Source organism: Chiloscyllium punctatum, chromosome 21 (genome assembly GCF_047496795.1).
Source record: "Chiloscyllium punctatum isolate Juve2018m chromosome 21, sChiPun1.3, whole genome shotgun sequence".
Classification (NCBI taxonomy): domain Eukaryota; kingdom Metazoa; phylum Chordata; class Chondrichthyes; order Orectolobiformes; family Hemiscylliidae; genus Chiloscyllium; species Chiloscyllium punctatum.
The window spans coordinates 2179992-2207230 of record NC_092759.1 but is presented as its reverse complement, the minus strand read 5'-3'; the positions used below and the strand labels follow the sequence as shown (position 1 = coordinate 2207230).

Sequence of the window (27239 nt, the reverse complement as noted above, 5' to 3'; positions counted from 1 at the left end):
GTGGAGGGGTGGGGTGGGGGGGGGGAGCGGGGGATGAGGTCATTGTCTGGGATCTTCACCCTTCCCCCTTTCGGTCTGGAATCTCACATCTACCCTCGGAATGGGGCGAACAATGAAAATGAGGGCAAAAGCGGGCATAGAGTGGGTTGTGTTGCACCGTCTCGTGTCAGATGATGCCCTCTTGGACCTCTTCCGGTCTCTTCCCACTTTGGCTCAGCTCCTGAAGAAGGTGGGGGCTTTACAAGCCCACAGTTCACCGCCCAGAAGTGTCAACTATTCTGTGAATGTCCCTCCTTCCCCTCGGCAAAGCCCTCACCAGAATCCAACACATCTCTTTTTCACCCCTCGATGACCCTTCCACCACCCCCTTCCCTAACCCGCACCTCAGGGTCTGGCGTAGCTTGAACTCCAGCTCCCATTTTTAACTCCCTACACCTCACCCCTTTTCCACCATGTATCTGCTGCCCTTGTCCTTCTAGGTGGTAGAGGTTGTGAGTTTGTGGATCTAAGGAGCCTTGGTGAATTGCTGGAGTGCATCTTATAGACAGTAAACACTGCTGCTACTGAGCATCAGTGGAGGAAGGAGTGGATACCTAGAGCCATACAGATCTACAACCCTGCAAAAGACCCTTTGGCCCATTGAGGCTGTGCCAGACAAAGCACAAACCCAACTATTTATTTAAAACAAATCCCATTTTCCAGCACTTGGCCCCACAGCATCACAAGCGCACACTCAGATACTTGTCCAATGTAATGAGGTTTTCTGGAATGTTTGTGGATGTGATGCCAATCAAGCTTTCTCCCTGGATGGTAATGAGCTTCTTGAGTGTTACGGGAGCTGCACCCATCCAGGGCAAGTGGGGAGTATTCCCTCACTGTCCTGACTGTTTCCTTGTCAATGGTGGGACAGGCTTTGGGGAGTCAGGAGGTGAGGTGCTCACAGAAATTTCTGACCTGCTCTTGTAGCCATTGTGTTCATATGGAATCACCACATTTGTTCTCATCACTGACACACCCTAGCAGAGGGCTTAATGATGAAAATACTCGAAGAGATCAAAGGGAGACGGTTCGATTCTCGCTTGTTGGGACCTGGCTACGGTAATGGTGCAAGTATCGCTTGCCATGTATCAACCCCAAACCTGAATGTTGTTGTTAAAGTTCGGGCAATGAAGCATTCCATTTCCCTAAGCCTTGGTCCCCGTTCAGTTGGATCAAACTGATCCTGAATTCTTGGGAAGCCAGGTCTTCTCAGACTGGATCCAGAATGAATGGACCGAGGGTGGGGAGGGGGGGGGGGAGAGGGGGCGGGTGGGGAGGCAGGAAGGGGGATATAATGAAGGTCATGGAGGGTGATGGGATAGGTCCCAGTTTCGCCATATTCCCGTAGGAAAAACCACCAATGATATATGGGCTACAAGGAAAACCAGCACAGTCTATTCTGAACCACAGCTTGATGTATCTCTCTTGTATGTTGAATGACAAATAAAGGAATGAAATGGTGTGCAAATTTACCTGCCCTTCACCTCCCTCCTTGTGCTTTCTTGGCAATGTGCACACCTGAGTTTTGTGTGGATCCCTGCCTCCTCCACATAGAGATGTCTAGGCCGTGGCACACTGAGATAGGAGCACAAAGGCCATCTCTACGTCGCTGTGTTCAGAGGGGTTCAGAGTTCTGCTGCATGTGAATTTCATGTAGGCCCAAGTTCATTGAGCAACCTGTGGCCAGCAATGGACATGAAACTCTCCAGTGTCACTGGAATCTGCCTCTAGCTGTTATTAACTCAAGGTAAAGTAGAACAGGAGAAAACATCCTCCTTCCTTTCATAGTCAACTAACTATCTGTCTGACGGTCTGTCTATCTTTATCTGTCTGTTTATCTTTATCTGTCTGTATCTATCTCTATCTCTATCTGACTATGTCTGTCTGTCTATCTCTATCTGTCTATCTTTGTCTGTCTGTCTAACTGTCCATGTCTATCTGACTATGTCTATCTGTCTATCTTTGTCTGTCTGTCTATCTGTCATTGTCTATCTGACTATGTCAATCTGTCTATAACTATCTGTCTATGACTATCTGTCTATGTCTGTCTATCTGTCTGTGTCTATATCTATGTCTCTATCTATCTGTCTATCTCTGTGTCTATCTATTTATCTAACTATCTCTATCCATGTCTGTTTATCTTTCTCTCTCACACTCTCCCTCTTTCTCCCTCCCTCTCTATCTGGATTATTTTCTCTGAAGGCAGATTGTGCAAGATGACCAGGGGGAAGGTGATGGCGGGACACTTAGTGAATTGCTCCTAAGTGTCAGTATCGGCCAACAAGCTGAATGGCCTCATTCCATGGTGGAACAGTTCTGCATTTCTGTGAATGATCCATGACTGTGTGCTGAACACAAGTGAAGATCTTGGGATGACTGACTATATTTGAAGTGTTTGAATCTTGTGTATGGGCGGCACGGTGGCACAGTGATTAGCACTGCTGCCTCATAGTGCCTGAGACCCAGGTACACTTCCCCCCTCAGGCGACTGACTGTGTGGAGTTTGCATGTTCTCCCCGTGTCTGCGTGGGTTTCCTCTGGGTGCTCCGGTTTCCTCCCACAGTCCAAAACTGTGCAGGTCAGGTGAATTGGCCATGCTAAATTGCCCCTAGTGTTAGGTAAGGGGTAAATGTAGGGGCATGGGTGGGTTGCGCTTCGGCGGGTCGGTGTGGACTTGTTGGGCCGAAGGGCCTGTTTCCACACTGTAATGTAATCTAAATTGATTTTCCCAGTCTCCCCCCGGGCGAAAACTACAACAGGGAGTGTCAAAGAAAATTCTTCCCAGGCTTCAAGTTTTATTCTGCCATGTGCAACAAGCCATAAGGATCAGAAAGATATGTTGGGTTTCACCGAATGAACTGAGATATAACACAATAATGTTTACCTCTCACTGTCATAGAGTCAGAGTCATAGGGAAACAGACACTTCGGTCCTACTTGTCCATGCCAACCAGATATCCTAACATAATCTGGTCCCATTTGCCAGCACTTGGCCCATATCCTTCTAAACCCTTCCTATTCATATTTCTATCCAGATACCTTTTAAATTTGCAATTGTACCAACCTCCACCACTTCCTCTGGCAGCTCATTCCATACATGTCCCACCCTCTGTGTGAAAAAGTTGCCGCTATGGTCCCTGTTATATCTTTCCCCTCTCACCCTAAACCTATGCCATTTAGTTCTGGACTCCCCTACCCTAGAGAAAATAACTTGTTGATTTGTCCTGTCCCTCATGATTTTGTAAACCTCTATAAGGTCACCCCTCAGTGTCCGACTGTCAGCTCCAGGGAAAACAGCCCCAGCCTGTTCAGCCTCTCTCTATAGCTCAAATCCTCCAACCCTGGCAACATCTTTGTATATCTTTTCTGAATATTTCAAGTTTCATAACACTCTTCTGACAGGATGGAGACCAGAAATGCACGCAATATTCCAACAGTGGCTTAACCAATGCCCTGTACAGCCACTCCTATACTCAATGCTCTGACCAATAAAGGAAAGCATACCAAATGCCTTCTTCACTATCCTATCTACTTACAACTCTAATTTCAAAAAACTATGAACCTGTACTCCAAGGTCTCTTTGTTCAGCAACACTCCCCAGGACCTTACCATTAAGTGTATAAGTCCTGCTAAAATGCAGCACCTCACATTTATCTAAATTAAACTCCATCTGCTACATTTCAGCCCATTGGCCCATCTGATCAAGATCCCGTTGTACTCTGAGCTAAGCTTATTCGCTGTCCAGACACCTCCCATTTTGGTGTCATCTGCAAAGTTACTAACTATACCTCCCATGTTAACATCCACATCATTTATATAAATAATGAAAAGCAATGGACCCAACCTGGGAGTGTTTGATGGGGATAGTGTAGAGGGAGCTTGACTCTGTATCTCACCCTATGCTGTCTGCAGCACCTTATTGGGCTCTGTCCAGGGATCTTGTTCCCCTCAGTTCACTGTCGAATAGGACTTTGATCAGCAAATCACATGTATCAGCAAAAGATGAGATCTGACTGTCATCTTGTCCCCATCGCATTGCCCTCACAACATCTCTCTTCATAGCTGTCTGGCCTATGGGTGAAGAAACTGCTGTGATGGGCTTGTTCCCCTCTGGCCTGCAGCCAAGGCTGAGAGCTGCCAAAGGCAGCAGAATCCTAACAACTAGCCTGAGGCTTCACCCACGTGCCAGGCCTTTGATTGGTCACCACACTCGATCTCTCAATCTCTCATGCCAACAACACTGAGGCCCTTCATCTGCTGCTCCCTTCCCATTTGTATTACCCACCTCCTCACAATCCCCTCCACTCATCTCCACCGAGAGAGAGTCATTGTCCGAGGAATTGTGAAGGATTCCTGCTCTTTCCGTCACGCAATGGGCCTCCCTCTGAGGAGAGCATGTGGGACTAGCTGCCTTCACCTCAATTCCAGCAGGGACCGAGATGGGCTGAATGGCCTGTTCCTGTAATGTGTAGACCATATTGGAGACTGAGGTGATGGGTTCTGAGTGGGGAGCAATGCAACTCGATGGGCAGTGGAATGTTTGCTGTCTGCTAAACATTGGTTGCTCCACATTGACTGTGGGAAGGCTCAGTGGGCTGAATGGCCTCTGTCTGTTTTGTAACCACCCTGTCCTGTCGACCTGCAGTCAGCCAGGTCAGGAACTGACCCAGCCTGCTCTTGAAGGGACCCAGTCTCTGGGCTGGTCTGGACCTGACCACCCGCACTGTGGGTTAGAGTGGCGTTCTGTTTTTTTTAACTCCTAACCAAGCCACTCTGCTTCAGCCAGTAATGTGCCCTTTTGCTCTATCAACAGTCAAGGCCCAGAGATTACTCATTGAAGGGGAAGTCAACAAAAGGAGGGAGGTCAATTTTGTAGCCCTGTTGGTCAATGACTTTCTTGATAGTGGCCTCAGTTAGTGGTTCACTAAGTAATGCAATATCAGTGACAGAAGATGTCAGTAATCAGCTATCCTTAAACCCCCACCCGACTACCCCACCTAGGGTCACCTTTGCTGCCTGGCCATGAACAAATGCTGCACACCCGCCCCAAAACCAAAAGCCCCAACTCCGCTGCCATCACTTCTAACTGGTACCCAGGCTCCAGGCCTACTACAACCAAGACTTCCTGGCTCCGCTCCCAGGCCAGGCCAGGCTGTCACCTTGCCAAGAGACCTGCTCCACCTGCCTTCCTCTGCAATGCTACTTTTTCTGCCAACAGGAAGAAGATGCAGAAATGGAAAAGAAGGAAGACTGAAAGGGTAAGGAAAGAAGGGAAGGAAGCGGCCGGTCTGGAGAGGATAGGTCAAGGAGTCCGATCACTGCCTACATTGTGCCGCCATCTTGGAAAACGTCTATGGTGCATCTGCAAAGATTGGTAAGAGTCATTGTGGATATGCCAAATTTCCTTAGCCCTCTAGAGGCGTTGGTGGGCTTTCTTGGCTGTAGCATTGGTGTGGATGGTACAGGTTGGTGATATTTACTCCTCGGAACTTGACACTCTCAACCACCTCCAAATCAGAACCATTGGTACACACACAGGAAGTGTCCACCACTCCACTTCCTGAAGTTTGTCTCCAACCCTTTCCTGAAGTCATGAAGCCTTAGTAGACTTTGGGAGGTTGGTTCAACGATCCTAGGTTAACTGCGACATGGGCTGCTGAGAGGGTGGTCGACTATAGAGGCATCATGGCTTAAACCCATTATTTTAAATCACCCCTTCCCCAATTTAAATGTCAAATATCAGAAAAAGGGAATGGTGCTTCGATAAAGTCGTTCCTAAATGCAGAGCGAAGGTAGAATGTTCGGTTTGAACATTTGGGATACAAGATTGGCATTCAGATTTGGAACATAGAATTGAAATGCAGGTTTGAGATGCTGGATTGAAACCCAACAGTTTCAAACTAGGATTGAGTTGTGGAGTCAGGATGTAAAATCTAGATTTTGGAGAGAAGATTGGGATGTAAACTTCACCTGTTGGGAGGCAACATTGGGTTGGGTTAGGACTGCAGATTTTGGATTGGGATTTAAGGTCAGGGTCCAGGGGTTATGAATTTGGATTCAAATGGAGAGTTGTGATGTAAGTTAGGGATCTGTTTTTGTACATTTGCCCTGTTGGATTGGAAAACAGTAATGGGTCATGATTAGAAATTTGGATGTAGGCGAGGGATTTGGAATGTAATTTGGAATACAGCATTGCAATGTTGTATTTGGATCCAGGTTTGGATGAAAGATTGGGATCTAAATTTCAACTGTTGGATTGGAAAACATGGACGGCTTGAAAGCATCAGGGATTTAGGATTGGGAGTTACATGAGGAATTTGAATTTGAGTTTGGAATAGAAGGTTGCAATGTAAGATTTGGATGGAGGATTGTGCTGTGGCTTTGAAATATCAGGTGGGGGGTGATGGATTGGGAGGTGGGGGGGAATAAGAAATATAGAGTTCAATGAAGGGGTTTGGATTGGGATATGGGACCACGTGTCTGGACTATAGAATCAGGATGTAGGGCTGATAGGGGATGAGGAAGTGTGTGAGTGTGAGGGAATGGAGCATTGGTGTAGATGGAACAGGATAGATCGTCGGTGACATTTACTCCTCGGAACTTGACACTCTCACCACCTCCAACTCAGAACCATTGGTACACATGGAGACTTGGAGGTTAAAATTGTTGCACTGGGAGCAATGTCAGCAAAGAAGTTGATGGCGAGCTTGAAAGAGGATCGCAGACTCCATGGAGAGATTGTGTAAGACAAGATAATCAAGCTTCATCCTTGTGCAATCTGTCCTGGAATCAAAGAGGAAATTGAAAGAGGTTAAAAGTTAAGTGGTTCTCCATGGCGACAGCAGAGACAGTGAGTCAGAATAAAATTGTCCCAGCATGCCCTGACAGGGCTAATGCATGTCATACTGAGAATAGGAACACAGTTCAGAATTGAGGTCTTTCTGCACAGGACTCAGTTCCAGCCTCATTCCTCGCGGGTGATGGTTCTCCAATGTAAGACTCTGCTGTTTGTGAATTTCCTGCAGGCCCAAGATTATTGAGCAGCCTGTGGCTGGCAATGAATATGAAGCTCTCCAGCGTGACTGGAATCAGTCTCTTGCTATTATTAATTCAAGGTAACATAGAACAGGAGAAATCATCCTCCTTCCATTTCATAGTCAACTATCTATCTATCTATCTAGCCATGTATTTATCTATTAACCTACATATCTACCTATCTATCAAACTACCTTTCCACATTTTTGTCTGTCTGTCTATCTCTCTGTCCACCATCTATCTAATAACCAAGAGAACTGCAGATGCTATAAATCAGAAATAAAAACAGAACTTGCTGGAAAAGCTCCGTGGGTCTGAAAGCATCTGTGGAGAGAAATCGGAGATAATGTTTTCGGGATGAGTGACTCTTCCTCAGAATTAACTCTAAACTTAGTCTTAACCTTAAACTTAGCCCTAAAACTTATGAGGAAGGGTCACTCAACCCAAAACATTAACTCTGATTTGTCTCCATAGATGTTGCTAGACCTGCTGAGCTTTTCCAGCAATTTCTGCTTTTGCATCCATCCCTCTGTCTGTCTGTCTATCTATCTAATTTATCTATTCCGCTGCTGATTAGGGCATAGTTCAGTTTAGTTAGCTCAGTTGGAGGGATAGTGGGTTTACTGCATATCGTACTACCATAGAGTTACCATGAAGGATAATCCTTCTCAACTGCCCCCCCCCCCACCCTCACCTGAGATGTGGTGACCTCCAGGTTAACCTTCTGCAAGCTTTATATATCTCTCTCTAATGAGTCATGTGGTGCCTTGACCTCCCATCTACCTTCAAAAGTATCACTATTGCTGAGAAGAAATCAGCATTTTTAAAATGAGAGGCAACACTTTAACACAGGTTTTCCTCATATTTTTGTCTTGTCATTTTTTTGTAGATCTATCAGTCTATTTAAATATCCATCTTATCAACATTTCTTTAAAATTTCATATTGTCATTTTTACCTCCAAAAAATATTCAACACTCAGTCTGGCTCTCTCCATCTCTAAGTATTTTTCTGGCTGTTCATTTTCTCTCTGTCTCTTTTTCTCTCTCACTGCTTCCCAACCTGTCTTGCTGATATGAATCTCTCTGTACTTTCCTGGTTTGATCTTTGTTCTCCTCAGGAATTTCCTGTTCTGCCTCCGTGAGAGTGCAGTGGGACTGGGGTCAATTGAGTTATCCAAGAGGGAATTGCACTGTGTTATTCAAAAGGCAGGAAGTGCAGGATTACAGGGGGAAGGTGATGGTGAGACACTTAATGACCTGCTCCTACGGAAAGCCAGTATAGAGCCGACAGCGTGAATGGCCTCTGTCTGTGCAGGAACCATTAGGTGCTTCTGTGAAGAGGAGCTTTATCTGCATGTATCGCTATGCTATCCCTGTCCTGGCAGTTTTGAGAGGCATTCCTGATGAAGGGCTTATGCCCGAAACATCGATTCTCCTCCTCCTTGGATGCTACATGACCTGCCGTGCTTTTCCAGCCAACACACTCTCGACAGTGTAGAGAGATCTTTGCTGTCAGTTTAAAACGGTAGAGGAAACTTTATTTTCAGTTTTAAAAAGTAAAGTAAGCTTTACATTCAGTTTACTTGCAGTTTAAAAGTGTCTAATTCGGTGTTGTCCCTGAGCTGGGAGTGTTTGATGGGGACAGTGTAGAGGAAGCTTTAGTCCGTACCTAACCCTGTCCTGAGAGTGTTTGATGGGGACACTGTAGAGGGAACTTTAGTCTGTACCTAACCCTGTCCTGAGAGTGTTTGATGGGGACACTGTAGAGGGAACTTTAGTCTGTACCTAACCCTGTCCTGAGAGTGTTTGATGGGGACACTGTAGAGGGAACTTTAGTCCGTACCTAACCCTGTCCTGAGAGTGTTTGATGGAGACAGTGTAGATGGAGCTTTAGTCCGTACCTAACCCTGTCCTGGGAGTGTTTGATGGGGACACTGTAGAGGGAACTTTAGTCTGTACCTAACCCTGTCCTGGGAGTGTTTGATGGGGACACTGTAGAGGGAACTTTAGTCCGTACCTAACCCTGTCCTGGGAGTGTTTGATGGGGACACTGTAGAGGGAGCTTTAGTCTGTACCTAACCTTGTCCTGGGAGTGTTTGATGGGGACAGTGCAGAGGGAGCTTTAGTCCGTACCTAACCCTGTCCTGAGAGTGTTTGATGGGGACAGTGTAGAGGGAACTTTAGTCCGTACCTAACCCTGTCCTGGGAGTGTTTGATGGGGACAGTGTAGAGGGAGCTTTAGTCTGTACCTAACCCTGTCCTGAGAGTGTTTGATGGGGACAGTGTAGAGGAAGCTTTACTCTGTATCTAATCCTGTGTTATTCCTGTCCTGGGAGTGTTTGAAGGAGACAGTTTAGAGGAGCTGTACTCTATTCCTAGCCCTGTGCTGTCCCTATCCTGGGAGTTTTTGCTGATGAACAGTGTCGAGAGAGTATTACACTGTGTCTAACCTTTGTGGAACCTGCGATCACCTGATGAAGAGGCAGTGCCCGAAAGCTAGTGCTTCCAAATAAACCTGGTGGACTATAATCTCGTGTTGTGTGATTTTTAACTTTGTCCAGCCCGGTTCAACACCAGCAACTCCAAATCATAACCCTATGCTGTCTCTGCCCTGAGACTGTTTCCTGAGATATAGTGTAGAGGGAGCTTTATTCTGTATCAAACCCCGTGCTGTCCCTGTCCTGTGAGTGTTTGGTGGGAGACAGTGTAGAGGCAGGTTTTGAGCAAGGAGCTTTGCCTCCAATGTTATCTCAGAGTTGATCTGTCCAAAGAAGGCCTTTCATTTGAGTAGCACCTTTTGCAATCTTAGAACATCCCAAAGCATTTCAGAGCCACTGATTGAGGGTTTGGAGAGTTGTCACTCTTCAAATGTAGCAAACATGGCTGTCAGTGTATGCACAGCAAGATCCCACCAACACCAATGTGACAATGACTGATGATCTGTTTGGCAGTGATGTTAAATAAATAATGAACAGTGCCTGGCCTATTGAGGTAATCTTCTTCTTCCTACTTGATCCAGGCATCGGTTTAACGTCTTGTATGCTGAACGATTCCATGAAAAAGTTTTACCCTCTTCAGGAACTGCACTGGAGAGACACCTTTGATCACGCGTGGCATGTGGCGTGGTAGATAGCATCCTCACATTTGAGTCAGAAGGTCTTGGGATTGTGTCCCATTCCAGAAGGCTAAGACTAGAATTCCCTTTGCAGCACTGAGGGACTTCCGCACTGTCAGAGGCACTACTTTTGGGACAAGAGACTTAATCACCTGCTCTCACAAGTGGAGCTGAAAGGTCTCACAGTCAGATTTTAAATAAATTCCTTCTCCATGATACTCTGGACCCAACTCTATCCTCCATCACTCTAACATCACTATGAGATAAAAATCTGGTCATTTTCACACTGGGAACTTACCATGAGCAGATTGGTTGCTCTACAATAAAATTTTCTTGTAGTCACAATCCAATTTTCTTGGCTGCAACAGACTTTGGGACATCCTCAGGGTTGCGGGAAGGCACTATATAAATACAAACCTTGCTCTCTTCAATGGGTCTGGGGCTTGAGCTAAGCCGAGGTAGCAGGTCCAGTCCAATTCAATGGTCGGGGTTGACTTAGAGAATCATACAGGATGGAAACAGACCCTTCAGTCCACTCTGACCATAATCCCAAATTAAACTAGTCCCACCTGCCTGCACTTGGCCCATCCCTCTCCAAACCTTTCCTATTTGTGTGCTGTAATTGTACCCGCTTACAACACTTCCTCTGGATATTCATTCCACACATAAGCTACTCTCTGTGTGAAAAAAATTGTCTCTCATGTCTTTTTTTTTATTTTTCTCCTCTCACCTTAAAAATATTTCCCCAAATCTTGTAATTCCCCACCTTTTTCCCCAGGGAAAAGACACCTGTCATCACCTTGTCCACACCCCTCATGATTTTATAAACCTCTGTAAGCTCACCTCTCAATCTCCTACATTCCAGTGAAAGAAGTCCCAGCCTATGCAGCCCCTCCTTAGAACTCAAAACCCTCCATTCCTGGCAACATCCTGGTAAATCTCTTCTGAATCCTCACCAGCGTAATAATATCCTTCCTTTAACAAGGCGACTGGAGCTGGACTCCAGAAAAGGTTGCTTCAATGTCTTGTTTAACCTCAACATAACATCCTAATTCTTTACTAAAAAGCCTGAGCAATGAAGGCAAGCATGCTAAACACCTTCTTAACCACCTTGTCTTTACATTTCTAAGAATTATACACATGAACCCCTGCGTCTCTGTTCTACAACACTACCCAAGGCCCTCCTTTTAATTGTACAAATCCTGCCCTTGTTTGTTTTACTAAAATGCAACACCTTACATTTATCCAAATTAAACTCCATCTGCCACTCTTCAGCCCATTGAATCAGTTGATCTCTTTGCACTCTCAGATAACCTTCTAGACTGTCCACTATTTTGACCAAATTTGTTGTCATCTACAAACTTTCTAACCATGTCTTCAGTATTCTTATCTAAGTTATTGATATAAGTGGACCCAGTACCAAATCCTGTGGATCACTATGGCCACTAATCTGAAAAACAACTCTCCACCATTACTCTCTGTCTCTTCCTGTCCAACTGATGTTGTATCAAACTGGCAAACTCACACTGAACTTCACATGTTCTAACTTTGCTAATTAGTTTACTTACCTTTCTGTCTCTCTTAAAGCAGGAGGTCCTGTTCATGGTGGGGTCCACCAGTCTCCCGACTTGTTGAAGGTGGAGGAAGGGAATGATGTGGCACTATATTGCCACTTTGACCCGTCCAATCACCCATCACAACTGGTAGCCTTGCAGTGGAATCTGCCCGAAGGTGAGGTGTATGCGATTGTGCCTGGCGACGTTAAGGGAGGCAAGACCAGCAAGAGACTGGTACTCGAGGTGGACCTGCAAGCGAGGAGCTCCTTGTTGCGCATCAGTGGTGCCATCACCAGTGACAGTGGCCTCTACATCTGCCTCGTTGAACTCCTCGAGCCTCTGCCCATTATCCAGATGAAGGGACACGGGACCCAGCTTCATGTCATACCAGGTACACGACTGTCACCCCCTTCAACTAATGCCTGCATCAGCATTTAATTGGCACTGGCTTGGCAGCTCATGTGCAGTTGCAGCCTTTTGGGACTAAGCTGAGGAGAAGTGTTTTGTGGTGGTGAACCTTATGAACTCTCTCCCCCAGAGCCTCAACTACAAGTATGTTAAAGATAAGCGATCATTGGTTTTCTGGGTATTTGATTTAGTTTGTTTTTGACACGTCCAAAATGTACAAAATTAATTTATCAATTCCTCTTTTAGGAGAGAAAATCTGCCATCCTTACCTATTTTGACTTATATGTGACTCCATACCGACAGCCAGTGCAGCTGGGTCTTAATTGCCTTCTGAAGTGGCCAAGCAAAGCACTCAGTTCAAGTGCCATTAGGGACTGGCAACAATACTGGACTTGGCAATGGTGCCATGAAAAAAATGAAAGATGAAATAGTAGAGTAGGGGAGACGGTAGGGGGTTATTGAATTCTCACTTTCTGCCCCTATGTTTAACGAACCAGGAACTTTGTGGTCAGGTGTCCTGAATAACATTGTGGAGATGGGGGATGAAGTTAAAAATCACACAATGCCAGGTTACTGTCCAAAAGGTTTATTTGGAAGCTTTCAGAACATTGCTCCTTCATCAGGTAGCGAGTGGAGTAGAATCACAGGTCACAGAATTTAAAGCAAAAGATCATAATGTCATACAACCAATGCAATATATTGAACAAACCTAGACTGTTGTTCAGGCTTTCATCTTTTAGAATGAGTTGCAAGCTTCAATTCATTAATATGTAAATCCCAGAACTTCTTTCAAGTCACATTTTTGGATTTACATATTAATGAATTGAAACCCAGCCTTAAAAATGAAAGACTTAACAACAATTTAGGTTTGTTCAATATATTGCATCAGTTGTTTGACACTACAATCTTTTGCTATAAATTCTGTGAGTCAAGATTAGAGTAGTGCTGGAAAAACACGCAGTCCAGGCAGCATCCGAGGAGCAGGAAAATCTACATTCTGGGCAAAATCAGGACTGAGGCTGCCTGGCCTGCTGTGCTTTTCCAGCACCACTCTAATCTTGACTAATCTCCAGCAGCTGCAGTACCCACTTTCGCCTATAAATTCCATGATCCTACTCCAGTAGCTATCTGACGAAGAAGCAGTGCTTCAAAAGCTTGTTTTGCACTTCCAAATAAACCTGTTGGACTATAACCTAGTGTTGTATGATTTTTAACCAGTCCAACACCAGCACCTCCACACCTATCTGGGAATAAAACATCAGAGCCGAACTCTTGCAGCAAGATAGAACTGGTAAAACTGTGCCTGGCGTAAGTTTCATTAAAATTCGTTCCTTATTTTCATTCTCTTCTTCCTCTTTCCCTTTCTACATTTTGTGTCCTGTCACATGGTTGTGGATTGCGAAATGTTGCTTTGGACACGTCAACTGTGCCAGACAAGCGGGAGCAATGCAGGTTGAGCTCTCCCCGTACAAACAGAAATAGCGGGTCCCGTCATTTTAATAGGAGGCTTGCTATTCTGCAGTGCATGCTGGGATATTTTATCTCCATAGCCAGCCGTACTGTGAAGCTTGTACGCTCTTTTAAATGGACCAAGAAGAGGAGTTTTATTAATATTACACCTCACTTGAATCATTTTTGTGTTCATCGCAGACAGTTCATCAAGTCAGGTAGGCATGAAAGGGTGAACAATCTCATTTTTACAGCTGACCTTCATAGATTTGGAAGTGCCGGAGTTGGACTGGGGTGTACAAAGACCTGGATTGTTGGTTACGTCTCTCATCTTTTAAATGGTTGGTTTCAGTTCTTTCATATGTAAATCCCAGAACTTTTTAAAAGTTACACTCTCAAGTGAACTTTAACAATAGGTCCCATGTCATCTCAGATAATGCATTGAAGGTGTGAGGTGGCTTGCGTGAGACTATCTGGCCTCAATGTTCATTCTGATTTTATTTCTACAAAAGGGATTTACAGAATCTTACATGGATTCATGCAGTTTTTGAGCAAAATAAAATGTAATTCTGCAAGTATTAATTAAACTGCTATCTCTGTGAGTTTGTATGTGTGTTTGTGTGTGGGGGGGTGGTGTTTGGTATGAGTGTCTGTAACAGAGTGTGTATGTTTGTGAGTGTGAGTGTAAAGGGGGGAATAAGTCTGTGAGAGGGTGTGAGTGTGGGACTGCATATGTGAGCACATGAAACAGAGTTTGTGTACGAGAGAGAGCTTGTGTATGAGAGAGGATCTGCATGAGTGAATTGGTCTGTCGGAGTGTGTGTGTGTGTGCGCGCGTGTGTGTGCATGTGTGTGTGTGTTTGTGTGTGTAGTGCAGTGGGGGTCAACCCAAGGTCCCAGTTGAGGCCATCCCCATGGGTATCAGTGGGAATGGCCTCAACCAGGACCTTGCTTCATGTCACACTACAGGTGACCCCACTGCAGTACAAACACACACACACTCCTACAGACCCCTTCACTCATACAGACATTCCCTCATACATAAGCTCTCTCTCATACGCTCACACATGCACTCCCACACACGCACCCTCTCACACACTTATACCCCTTTACACTCACACGCTTTCAAAGTCACTCATAAGCCCTCCAAACACACACACACGGACACATATAAGTTTGTAAGGTGAATTTGTACTTGCAGAATTACATTTTATTTTGCTCAAAAACTGCATGAATCCACATAAGACTCTGTAAATCTCTTTTGTAGAAATAGAACCAGTCTGAACATTGGGACACAGACAGCCTCACAGAGGGCACCTCACACCTTCACCTGAGATGACATGGCACCTATTAGATTAGATTAGATTACTTACAGTGTGGAAAGTTCACTTGAGTATGTAACTTTTAAAAAAGTTCTGGGATTTACATATGAAAGAACTGAAACCAGCATGATCGTTTTAAAAGATGAGAGACCTAACAAACAGTCCAGGTCTTTTTCAAGATACATAACTCTGTAAGCTTTTGCTATAAATTCTGTATCTTACGGTCTTATACTCCACAACCACCTGATGAAAGAGCAGCACTCTGAAAGCTAGTGCTTTCAAATAAAGCTGTTGGACTAAAACCTGGTGTTGTGTGATTTTAACTTTGACCTTCATATTCTCATTGCAGCCTGCATTGGCTGCAAGTGGCAGAGAATAAAACACATCATGCATCAAAGTTTGCAGGCTGAAATTTCCAACTGGATTTATCAGCAGCTGAAAAATTACAAAGAACCTGGAGGCACTGGAAGATTATTTCAGTAGAAATAGTGCACAGAGGTATTGGGGGACAGACCGGAGTCATAGATTTATAGTGTCACACAGCACAGAAACAGACCCTTCAGTCCAACTTGTCCAGTCTGAACAGTTTTCCCAAAATGAACTAGTAGTTCTGGATGTAGGTTTGCTCACTGATCTGGAAGGTTTGTTTTCAGATGTTTTGTCACCATACTAGGTGAGCTTCTGAATGAAGCACTGGTTGTATGGCCCACTTTCTATTTATGTGTTTAGGTTTCCTTGGGTTGGTGATGGCATTTCCTGTGGTGACATCATTTCCTGTGGTGATGCCAATTCCTGTTCTTTCCTTCAGTGGGTGGTAAATGGAATCCAAGACAATGTGTTTGTTGATAGAGTTCCGGTTGGAATGCCATGCTTCTCGGAATTCTCGTGCGTGTCTCTGTTTTGCGTGTCCTATGATGGATGTGTTTCAAGAGCTAGTGCAGGCAAGATGGGCTGAATATCCTCCTTCTGTACAATAACAATTCGGTGATGCTGTGAAATAGGAACACTGCAAGACAACAACTTGTGGGTTCAATCCCCAGTTCACTGTTTGGGAACAGTCACTGCTCTGACAGTTCAATGTCCTCCTGAGAATCAAATCCCTCCAGAAACAATTTGCTATTGCCACCTTTAACATGAGCTGTATAAAGCATTCCATAGATGGAAGAATAGACAAAAAAAATATTTTATTTATTCAGGAAATATGGGAGCACTGGCAAGCCAAGATCCATGACCAGAGGGTAGTTAAGAAACAACCATATTATTGTAAGCCTAGAGTCACGCATAGGCCAGAGCAAATAAAATGGCAGATTTCCTTCCCAAAAGGACTTTAGTGGACATTTTGTTTGTCAATGACAATTTACAGTGCTTTAAAGGTCACCATTAGGTTATTTTTCTTATTAGGTTCAGATTTATACTGAATTCAGATTTCCCCATCATCCACAATAGTATTTGTCCCTATGTCTGCAGAAATATTAACGTGACATTCTGGGTGACTAATGCAGTGACATTACCACTACTCCACTGCCTGCCCGTGCTGTATAAAAAGTAATGATTTAAAAAATAACCTCTATGACTCCTTAAGCAGTGATCAATGTCTCAGCTGCCCTCTTCCAGACAGGAAATTCAACAGGGCTCCTACATAACTGTACAGGATGTGGCAAAGGGCTCCACAGTACCAATGAACTAAGAAGAATCAAAATTAACTCTGCTTTCTCTTTCCCCGTGGATGTTGCCATACTCTGCTGATTATTTGCCAGCAATTTCTGTTTTTGTTTCAGATCTCTGGCAGCATAGAATGTAGAATATGGAACATTACAGCACTCAACGTTGTGGTGACCTGTGAAACCAACCTGAAGCCCATCTAACCAACACTAATCCATTTTCATCCATATGTCTATCCAATGACCACTCAAATGTCCTTAAAGTTGGCGAGTCTACTACTGTTTCAGGCAGGGCATTCCACAGCCTTACTACTCTCTGAGTAAAGAAACTACCTCTGACATCTGTCCTATGTCTATCACCCCTCAATTTAAAGCTATGTTCCCTCATGATATCCATTACCATCTGAGGAAAAAGGCTCTCACTGTCAACCCTATCTAACCCTCTGATTATCTTATACATCTCAGTTAAGTCACCTCTCACCCTTCTTCTATCTAATGGAAACAGCTTCAAACCCTTAGCCTTTCCTCATAATGTCTTCCCTCCATACCAGGCAACATCCTAGTAAATCTCCTCTGAACACTTTCCAAAGCTTCCACATCCTTCTTATAATACGGTGACCAGAACTGTATGTAATATTCCAAGTGCAGCCGCACCAGAGTTTTGTACAGCTGCAGCATGACATCATGGCGCTGAAACTTAATCTCTCTACTAATAAAAGCTAACACACCATATGCCTTCTTAACAACCTTATCAACCTGGGTGGCAACTTTCAGGGATCTATATACGTGGACACAGATCTCTCTGCTCACCACACTACCAAGAATCTTACCAATAAACCAGTATTTTGTATTCCTGTTACTTCTTCCAAAGTGAATCACCTCACACTTGTCTGCACAAAAGTCCATTTGCCACCTCTCAGCCCAGCTCTGCAGCTTATCTATGTCCTTCTGTAACCTGCAATATCCAAATATCCACAACACTACCGACCTTAGTGTCATCCGCAAATTTACTAAACCATCTTTCTACGCCCTCATCCAGGTTATTTATAAAAGATGACACACATCAGTAGCCCCAGAAAAGATCCTTGCAGATTTGCAGTTCTTTAGTTTGAGGAACAACTCCTTATTTCCCCACTCAGGAACTTGACAGTTTGTATGATTCAATATTGAATTCCACACTTTCAGAGAGCGACCTCATTTTTCTTATATACTCTTCCATCTCACATGCCATACCTCTATCCCACCTCAATAAGTTATGTTTGGGTCTTGTTGAGTTTGATATCAACAAAGTGGATCACTTTTTTCCTATTAAACCCTTCATTTATGCCTATTTTTCATCTCAATTGCCCCTTTACCACCATGATTAGCACTCCCATTGTCTTTTAATCTGGGAACCTTCACCATTCTCTCACTCCTCTTCTTCGCCTCCATCAATCATGTAAAAACTACCATTTCCAGCTCCTTTCATACCAGATTCAAAATGTTAATCCTGTTTTTCTCTCTGCATATATATTGCCAGACCTGTTGAGTTTCACCAACATTTTCTGTTTTTTTAAAATATATCAAAGAAGGATAATGATATCTGCTGACTATTCTGTTCACCCTCAAGCAAAACTAGTGGAAACAAAGCAAATTGTTTAATCTTCTAATTTATTTGCTCACTTGGGATTTTACTGTGTGTAAATTGGTCAGCGTTACATCGCAACTAATGGTTGTGGAAGGAATTCAAGAAAAATTAATTGTAAATTATGTTGGGACATTCTGAGGAAATAAAGATATTTCTGTTGCCCCAGGAAACAGGACCAATCAACACAGAATGGAACCCAAACACGTTGAAGACTTTTCCAGTAAGTTTTCTTGGCTACATTTTATGATTTGTTCTGCTCCTTTCTCTGTGTCAGCTCAGGTTGAATTAAGGGGATCTTCTGGGGATGTGAAAGGTACTCTATAAAGGCAAGTTATTTCTTCCTCTCTCAGGCAATGGAACAAATCCAGGAACAAACGTGTCCAAACTGACCCTCGGATTTACTGGTAAGTGCAGGGAAGCATGTCTCTGGTTAACAAGAGTTTGGAATGTCTGATAAAGCAGATAAGGGGGTGCAGGGATTTTAAAGATATGTTTTTGGATAGGTTTCAGTTTCAGAATTATATTTAACCTATATCACAGCAAGCTCTGTGTTAATAGGGTAACAAACAGTGAGGATTGTTGTTCACTGACTTAAAGATTGTCAAATGTCCAATGAAAACAAAGCTAAAGAAATTTCTCCTCATCACTTTTTGTAATGGGTGACCCCTTATCCTGAGATAATGCCTCTTGTTCTAAGCTCTCCCACAAGGGGAAACAACCTCTCCCTGTCCAGTCCCGTAAGAATCTTGCATGTTCCAATAAGGTAGCCTCACATTCTTCTAAACTCCAGTGATTACAGGCCTAATGCACTCAACCTGTCATTATAAAACAGTCCCTATAAAACAGTCAGTCCATACTTGATGTCAGCCAAGTGAACCTTCCCTGGACCGCCTCCAATGCCAATCTATCTTTCCTTAGATAAGGGGCCCAAAACTGTTCACTGTACTCCAGCTGTGATCTGTCTTATGGAGTTTTAGCAAGGTCTCGCAAATGTTTATAAATGAAAAGGAGAAAGGTCACAAATATCAATCTAATAGATAAGCAGTTACTTTTTTTTTGTGAACACAGTGGAGATCCAGTCTCAAACTGAAGTGTTTACGTTAAAAACAAAATATATTCGCCAGTCCTAATCACCAAGCACAACCCTGGAGTAGTGTTCATAATGTCACTCAGCCACAGGACCACAGCAGAGAACTTCAGAAATATGACCAGACTATATGCCACTTTTTAAAAATCCAATCTCTAAATTTGGCATGAACCATCAATCAGGCACCAATGCATTATCTGTAAGTAAATCCCATTGGATCACACTCTTCTCATAGACGTGCATCATCACAAACTCCACATGTGTGAAGTCATGTACCTGAAAGTAATTCCACTGTCAGACTCTCTTCCTATAGCCCCATGACAACACCAAACCAATTCTACAAGCTTGCTCATTCCCCATAGTCCAGTCTCAATCCCAGGACAATCAAATTGATTCATCCTCAGTCTTGTGACAATCTCCAAACTACTCCCACAGTGCTGCTCTCTCCCCATAGTCCTTTATCAATTCCAAACTGATCCCGCTGTCCCACACACTCCTCATAGCCCAGTATCAATCCCCAAAGTAATCCCACTGCCCCAGTCTCTACTAATTTCCCTGTATCAATAACAAAACTAATCCCTTTGCCCTGCTCTCTCCCCATTGCCCTATATCAATCCCAAACTAAACCCACTGCTCCATTCTCTCCTCATAGCTCTTTATCAAACCCAAACTAATCCCATTGCTTGACTCTCTCCAAAATGTCCTGCTTTAATTTCTAACATGTCTCACTGCCTCATTGTCTCCCCAGAGCCCTGTATCCATCCCAAACCAGCCACATTGCTTCACACACTCCTCATAGCTCTGAATCAATCTCCAAACTAATCCCATTGCTTGACTCTCTCTCTGGACAGGCCTGCCTTAATTTCTAACAAGTCACACTGCCGCACTGTCTCCACACGGCCCTGTGTTAATCCCTAACCAGTCACACTGCTTCACACTCTCCTCATAGACTCACAATAATCTCCAAACTAATCCCATTGCCCTATCCTCTTCCCATAGCCCTGTATCAATCTCCAAACTAATCCCATTGCCCTATTCTCTCCTCGTAGCTCTGTATCAATCTCCAAACTAATCCCATTGCCCTATCCTCTTCCCATAGCCCTGTATCAATCTCCAAACTAATCCCATTGCCCTATTCTCTCCTCGTAGCTCTGTATCAATCTCCAAACTAATCCCATTGCCCTATCCTCTCCCCATAGCCCTGAATCAATCTAACTAAGCCTCTGGATCTGGATCACTCTCCTCATTGTCCCTCTGATCGTTTTAAATTGCAAATGTTGGGGTATCTGTGGGTGGACAGGTTTTAACACTGGGGGTTGCTTGCAATTCACTGCAAAATCTGTCACCTCCCAGCACAGCAGGAACAGAGGTCCCAGACTTTGGGGAAGCTCTGTGGTCATGTCCCTGAGCCTTTGTTTTCTGCATTGCTTACAAATACTGCTGAAGCATCAAAACACTGACTCCGCACTTTCAGCAAAACTGAAAGTGAATAAGCTGCATTGGGCCACGTCATCTGCTCAGCTGCTGCAGGTTTATTTCCTGTGTGTGTGAAGTTACCTTCATTCATCAAGTTTCCAGTCCCCCAATGTCAGATCAAGCACTTGATGAGTCAGCAGCTTAATCTCAGTTAGATTTCAGTAAAACAAAAGAAACACTGCCACTTGGAGGCAGGCAGAGTCTCAGTCTCAAGACAGACTGATGGGCAGAGAGCCAGAGAGATAGGGTGGGGAGATAGAGAGAGAGAGGGAATGAGAGACAGGGGGAGAAAGAGAGAGCGAGACGATGAGACAGAGAGGGAGAGGGATGGAAAGAGAAAGAGAGGGAGAGACACAGAAAGAGAGAGGCAGAGAGAAGGGAGTGGTAGAGAAAGAGAGACAGATAGAGAGAGCATGAGAAACAGACAGAGAAAGAGAGAGGTGGGGAGACACAGAGACTGAGAAAGGGGGAGAAAGAGAGCAGGAGAAACAGAGACAGTGAAAAAGAGAGAGAGGAATACACATAGAGACTGAGAAAGGGGTACAGGGGGACAGAGAGAGAGCCAGAGAGAGCGACAGCAGGAGAAAAAAGAGAGGGAGGGATGGAGGGAGGGGGAGACATGGAGAGAGAGAGAGAGAGAGAGAGAGGGAGCAGCAGAAAGACAGAGAGACATAGACAGAAGTGAGTGAGAGATAGAAAGACAGAGAGAGGAAGACTCAGACAGAGAGGAAAAGATAGAGACAGAGAGCACGGGAGATAAAGCGAGGGAGAGAGAAAGGCACAGAGGGTAGCAAGAGACAGAGCGACAAAGAGAAATTGAGAGAGACAAGATACAGACAGAAAAAATGAGACAGGGCCTGAGAGAGAATGAGTAAAAGAGAGTGAGATAAATGGTGAGGGGGACAAAGTTGTTGGAAGGAGCATACTCTGGGATTTGATGAGAGGGTGGTAATGGGGATGGGTTTGGGAAAGGGGAGTTGGGGATGGGGTTGATGTTTGGGATGGGTTTGGGGAGTTCGAGAAGGGGATGGGGTTGGTGGTTTGGATGGGTTTGGGGAATAAAGAGTCAGGATGGGATTTGAGAACTGGGGCACATTTGAGACCACTGTGTGTATGTGTTCCCCACTGCAGTGAATGTAATCGCGAGACCGATGATGGAGCTCAGCTGTTTCATCTTGCTCCTCTGCCTCGTCATCCTCACCCTGGTTGCTGGCCTTGGAGATTCCGTCTGGATGAGATGGAAATTTTCCCAGAGAAGCCAGACTTACAACATTAGGCGTTACAAGGGGAACTTGCGGGTCGCTCGGAGAGGGGTCTCCTCAGTTTCAGTCATGTAGCACACAAGTCAGATCCGGGCTGGGTCGTTGATCTTTCTAACCTTCTCCCACTCCCCAGGCAAAGAGACCCTTGTATTGGTATCAGTCCTCACACTCTCCTCCCTCCACTCCCCAACCCCCACTCCCTCCTCTCAACTTTCTCGCCCCTCTCCCCACTTCTCCTCATTCCCTGCTCTCCCTCCTCTCCCCACTCTTCAATTACCTCCACCCACCTCAAGCTCTCTCACCCTCCTCTTCATCCTTCCCCTCTCTCTCCTCCCCACTCTGCCTCACCCTCACACCACCCTCTTCCCCCTCACCCTCTCCCCTTCCCTCACTCCCCTTTTCTGTTCCCTGACCCTCATTCACCTCTTCCCCACACCTCTCACTCACCCTCACTCCTTCATTTCCTCCCTTTTCCTTTCAGCCCCACACACGCACACACACACACTCATACACACAGGCACAGATATACACACAAAAGCAAACACATAAATACATACTCATACATGCACACACATAGACACACATGCACGTGCACACACACACATATAGACACATGCATAGACACACACACACACAGGCACTCATACACACACACACACACAGACACACACAGAGACACATATACACATACACACACACATTCACAGAGACACACACACAGACACACAGATACACACAGACACATACACACATAGACACATACATAGGCATACACACACACACACAGATACACACACACTCACAGAGACACACACGCACATACATACACACACACTCCCAAGAACAACACCCAAACTTTTTACTCTCTGCCCCCAGGTGACGACTTCCCAAACAGCAGAAATATTTCCTTTTTTTTAAATTGACTGTACATGTTCTTCTGTATATTTAGAAAGCTTCAATCAAATCAGCCCTTTACCACCAAAAATTGCAGAGCATGTAACCCTCTTTGTAACTTAACCTTTGGTGCCCAGGCATCATTCTATGCTGCATTCCCTCTGACATATTTTGCATAAGGAACTGCTCATAGGTGTCTACCTCTTGTATTTTAATCCTCAAATCAAAAAAGATTGCATTCCACTAAACTGTTTTTTTTGCATTTGCGCTCTACCACAGCCTCTATTCCTGGGCCTCCCTGAGGCAACACTATGTACTGGGACCTCTTGTGGCTGCTAAGGGAATTGTCAGACAGTCGTGGAGATGTACAGCATGGAAACAGACCCTTCAGTCCACCTTGGCAATGCTGACCAGATATCCTAACCTAATCTAGTCTATTTGCCAGCATTTGGCCCATATTTCTCTAAACCCTTTTTATTTATATGCAGATGTCTTTTAAATGTAATTGTACCAGCCTCCACTACTTCCTCCTACAGCTCATTCTATTTACATACCACCCTTTGTGTGAAAAAGCTGTCCCTTAGGTCCCTTTTAAATCTTTCCCCTCTCACCCTACACCAATGCCCTCTCGTTCTGTATTCCCCCACCTCAGGGAAAATACTTTGTCTATTTATCCTATCCATGCCCCTCATGATGTTATAAACCTCTATACGATCACCCCTCAACCTCTGATGCTCCAGGGAAAATACTTGCCTTGTGGAACTGAATTTTCCAGTGTTCAGACTTGGTAAGATGATAGTAGGAGTTAAGAGACTCCTATCTGCGCTCATTTAGGGGCAATTTCTGTACCGACACAACAGGTTAAATCTATAATTCAATTTCTTTGTAAGGTGAAAGTTTATAATAAGATTGAAATGGCATCTATTGACAGTTCTCCCAACTGACACATGATGAAGGAATCTAACAACGCAACCAATAAACATGGTCCTCACATGTTTGTCCTGTTGCTGTATTTCAATTTTTTTAACATGAAATGTCCAACATACAAGTAATCTGATCCCTAAACAAAACCAAACTCTGCTCATAAGATTGTCAATTTTTCATTTATTGCAGCCAAGAGGTACAGTTAGTAAGTTTGCAAATGATACCAAAATTGGAGGTGTAGTGTACAGTGAAGAGGGTTACCTCAGATTACAACAGGATCTGGACCAGATGGGCCAATGGGCTGAGAAGTGGCAGATGAAGTTTGATTCAGATAAATGTGAGGTGCTGCATTTTGGGAAAGCAAATCTTAGCAGGACTTATACACTTAATGGTAAGGTCCTAGGGAGTGTTGCTGAACAAAGAGACCTTGGAGTGCAGGTTCATAGCTTCTTGAAAGTGGAGTTGTAGGATAGTGAAGAAGGCATTTGGTATGCTTTCCTTTATTGGTCAGAGTATTGAGTACAGGAGTTGGGAGGTCATGTTGCGTCTGTACAGGACATTGGTTAAGCCTCTGTATGACTCCTGCATGCAATTCTTGTCTCTTCCTATCGGAAAGATGTTGTGAAACTTGAAAGGGTTCAAAAATGATTTACAAGGATGTTGCCAGGGTTGGAGGATTTGAGCTATAGGGAGAGGCTGAACAGGCTGGGGCTGTTTTCCCTGGAGCATCGGAGGCTGAGGGGTGAACTTGTAGAGGCTTCCAAAATTATGGGAGGGCATGGATAGGATAAATAGACAAAGTCTTTTCCCTGGGGTCAGGGAGTCCAGAACTAGAGGGGCATAGGTTTAGGGTGAGAGGGGAAAGATATAAAAGAGACCTATGGGGCAACTTTTTCATGCAGAGGATGGCATGGGTATGGAATGAGCTGCCAGAGAAAGTGGTGCAATATTTAAGAGGCATTTGGATGGGTATATGAATAGGAAGGGTTTGGAGGGATATGGGCCAAGTGCTGGCAGGTGGGACTAGATTGGGTTGAGATATCTGGTCGGCATGGACGGGTTGGACCGAAGGGTCTGTTTCCATGCTGTACATCTCTATGACTCTAAGACTCTCTGACTCTATGACTGCTTTGGCATTCAGTTAATTGTACTCTAACCTCTTAGTCTGGAGGGTTGGGGTAGAAATCTCATGTTAAGTGTCTTGTGTATAAAGCTCTAGATTGGGTCTTCCCGGTGCATTGGCGACGGAATGTTGCATAGTTGGAGGTAAAAAAAGCTGCAGTTGCTGGAATCCAAGGTAAACCGGCAGGGGGCTTGAAGAAACCAACAAGACAGGCAGCTTCAGGAGGTGGAGAAGTCAACGTTTCGGGTATAACCCTTCTTCAGGACCAGGGGTGAGGGTAGGGGAGCTGCAGATAAAGGGAGGGGGTGGTGGAGCGGGGGAGAGTTTTGGGTGGGAGGGAGTAGTGAGGTAGTGATAGGTGAATGCAGGTTGAAGGTGCTGTTTTTCAGAGGAGACTTTGTACTGAACTTACACCTATTTTCACAGGCGGGAATAAAATTCTCAGGTGTGTGCATGTTATGCTGAGCCCTTATTCAAACACGTTTGTTTATTACTACGATTCGTTCAGTAGGGTGGCAGGGTGACTCAGTGGTTAGCACTGCTGCCTCATAGCACCAGCATCCCAGGTTTGATTCCAGCCTCGGACGACTGTCTGTGTTGGATTTTGCACATTCTCCCTGTTGTCTGTGTGGGTTTGCTCCGGTTTCCTCCCACAGTCCAAATGTATGCAGGCCAGGTAAATTGACCGTGCTAAAATTGCCTATAGGGGAAATTGCCTATTCAGGGAGGGATGGGTCTGGGTGGCGTTACTGTTTGGAGGGTTGGTTTGGGCTGAAGGGCCTGTTTCCACACTGTAGGGAACCTAATCTAAAAACAAAACCAGCAATTCCTATTGAACACCTCTGACCTTCAAGAACTTGCTCTGAAACCTTTCTTGAAAATTGTTCTATAAATAACCCACTTAAGATGCTAGAATGTAACCAATCCAGATGAGTCACGTCACCTCGTGCTTAGGAGAAAACATAACTATTATAAATTTGCAACATCCATACTTCCTTCCTCTCACTGATGATTCAGCATCAGGTGACAGTTGGTAAAACAAATGAATTCCAAGTTTACATTTAAATCAGCTGTCAATGTTGAAAACTGGATGGTATAAACAGCCCCTGATTTACACAGTATCACACTGTAACAGCCGACTTCCTCACATGGAGATTCATATCAACAACCTCCTTTATAACACAGCTCTCCGTTCAGAGGAAGTTCACTCAAAGGGTCGCTAAATGAAAGGAGTTTTCCAATGAGAATCAGATTGAGTATAGGAGTTGGGAGAACAGGACATTGGTTAGGCCACTTTTGAAGTTAAGTGCACAATTCTGGTCTTCCCTGCTGTAGGAAAAAAGTTGTGAAACTTTAAAAGATTCAGAAAACATTTACAAGGATGTTGCCAGGGTTAGAGGGGTTGAGCTACAGGGAGAGGCTGGAATATTTTCCTTAGAACATCAAAGGCTGAGGAGTCACCTTACAGAGTTTTATAAAGTCATGAGGGACATGAACAGGGTGAATAGCCAATGTCTTTTTCCCTGTGGTAAGGGAATCAAAAGCTAGAAGGCACAGGTTTAAGGTGAGAGGGCAGGGGTGGCACAGTGGTGCAGTAGTTAGCACTACTGTCTCACAGCACCAGGGTCCCAGCTTCAATTCCAGCCTCGGGTGTCTGTGTGGAGTTTGCACGTTCTCCTTCTGTTTGGGTGGGTTTCCTCCGACAGTCCAAAGGTGAATTGGCCGTGCTAAATTGCCCCATAGTGTTAGGTTAATTAGTCAGATGGAAATGGGTCTGTGAGTCCAATTAGTCAGAGGGTCGGTGTGGACTGGTTGGGCCAAAAGGCCCGTTTGCACACTGTATGAAATCTAACCTAGATTTAAAAGGGACCTGAGGGAGCAATGTTTTCATGCAGAGGGTGGTGCGTGTATGGAATGAGCTGTCTGAAGAGGTGGTGGAGGCTAGTACAATTACAGCATTTAACAGGCATCCGAATGGGTATATGAATAGGAAGAGGGATATGGGCTGAAAATGTGTTCCTGGAAAAGCGCAGCAGGTCAGGCAGCATCCAAGGAGCAGGAGAATCGACGTTTCGGGCATGAGCCCTTCTTCAGGAAACGTCGATTATGCCCGAAACGTCGATTCTCCTGTTTCTTGGATGCTGCCTGACCTGCTGCGCTTTTCCAGCAACACATTTTCAGCTCTGATCTCCAGCATCTGCAGTCCTCACTTTCTCCTTTTAGAGGGATATGGGCCAAGTACTGGCAAATGAGTCTAGATTA

At 44.6% G+C, this 27239-nt stretch overlaps 1 protein-coding gene across 2 annotated transcripts; it reads left to right on the top strand.

The window, feature by feature from the left end:
- Window positions 1-4600: 4600 nt before the first annotated feature.
- Window positions 4601-25245, top strand: LOC140492511 (M1-specific T cell receptor alpha chain-like). Of its 2 annotated transcripts, none has more exons than XM_072591429.1 (6): window positions 4601-5412; window positions 7064-7153; window positions 11779-12135; window positions 18378-18431; window positions 18562-18615; window positions 21906-25245. In XM_072591429.1, the coding sequence occupies exons 2-6, from the start codon at window positions 7096-7098 to the stop codon at window positions 22109-22111; spliced, it is 729 nt and encodes a 242-aa protein (XP_072447530.1). In that variant the 5' UTR covers window positions 4601-5412; window positions 7064-7095; the 3' UTR covers window positions 22112-25245. The 2 variants fall into 2 exon arrangements, with proteins under 2 accessions (XP_072447530.1, XP_072447528.1); XM_072591427.1 differs by having other exon boundaries at window positions 4602-5412; window positions 11776-12135.
- The last annotated feature ends 1994 nt before the right edge of the window (window positions 25246-27239 follow it).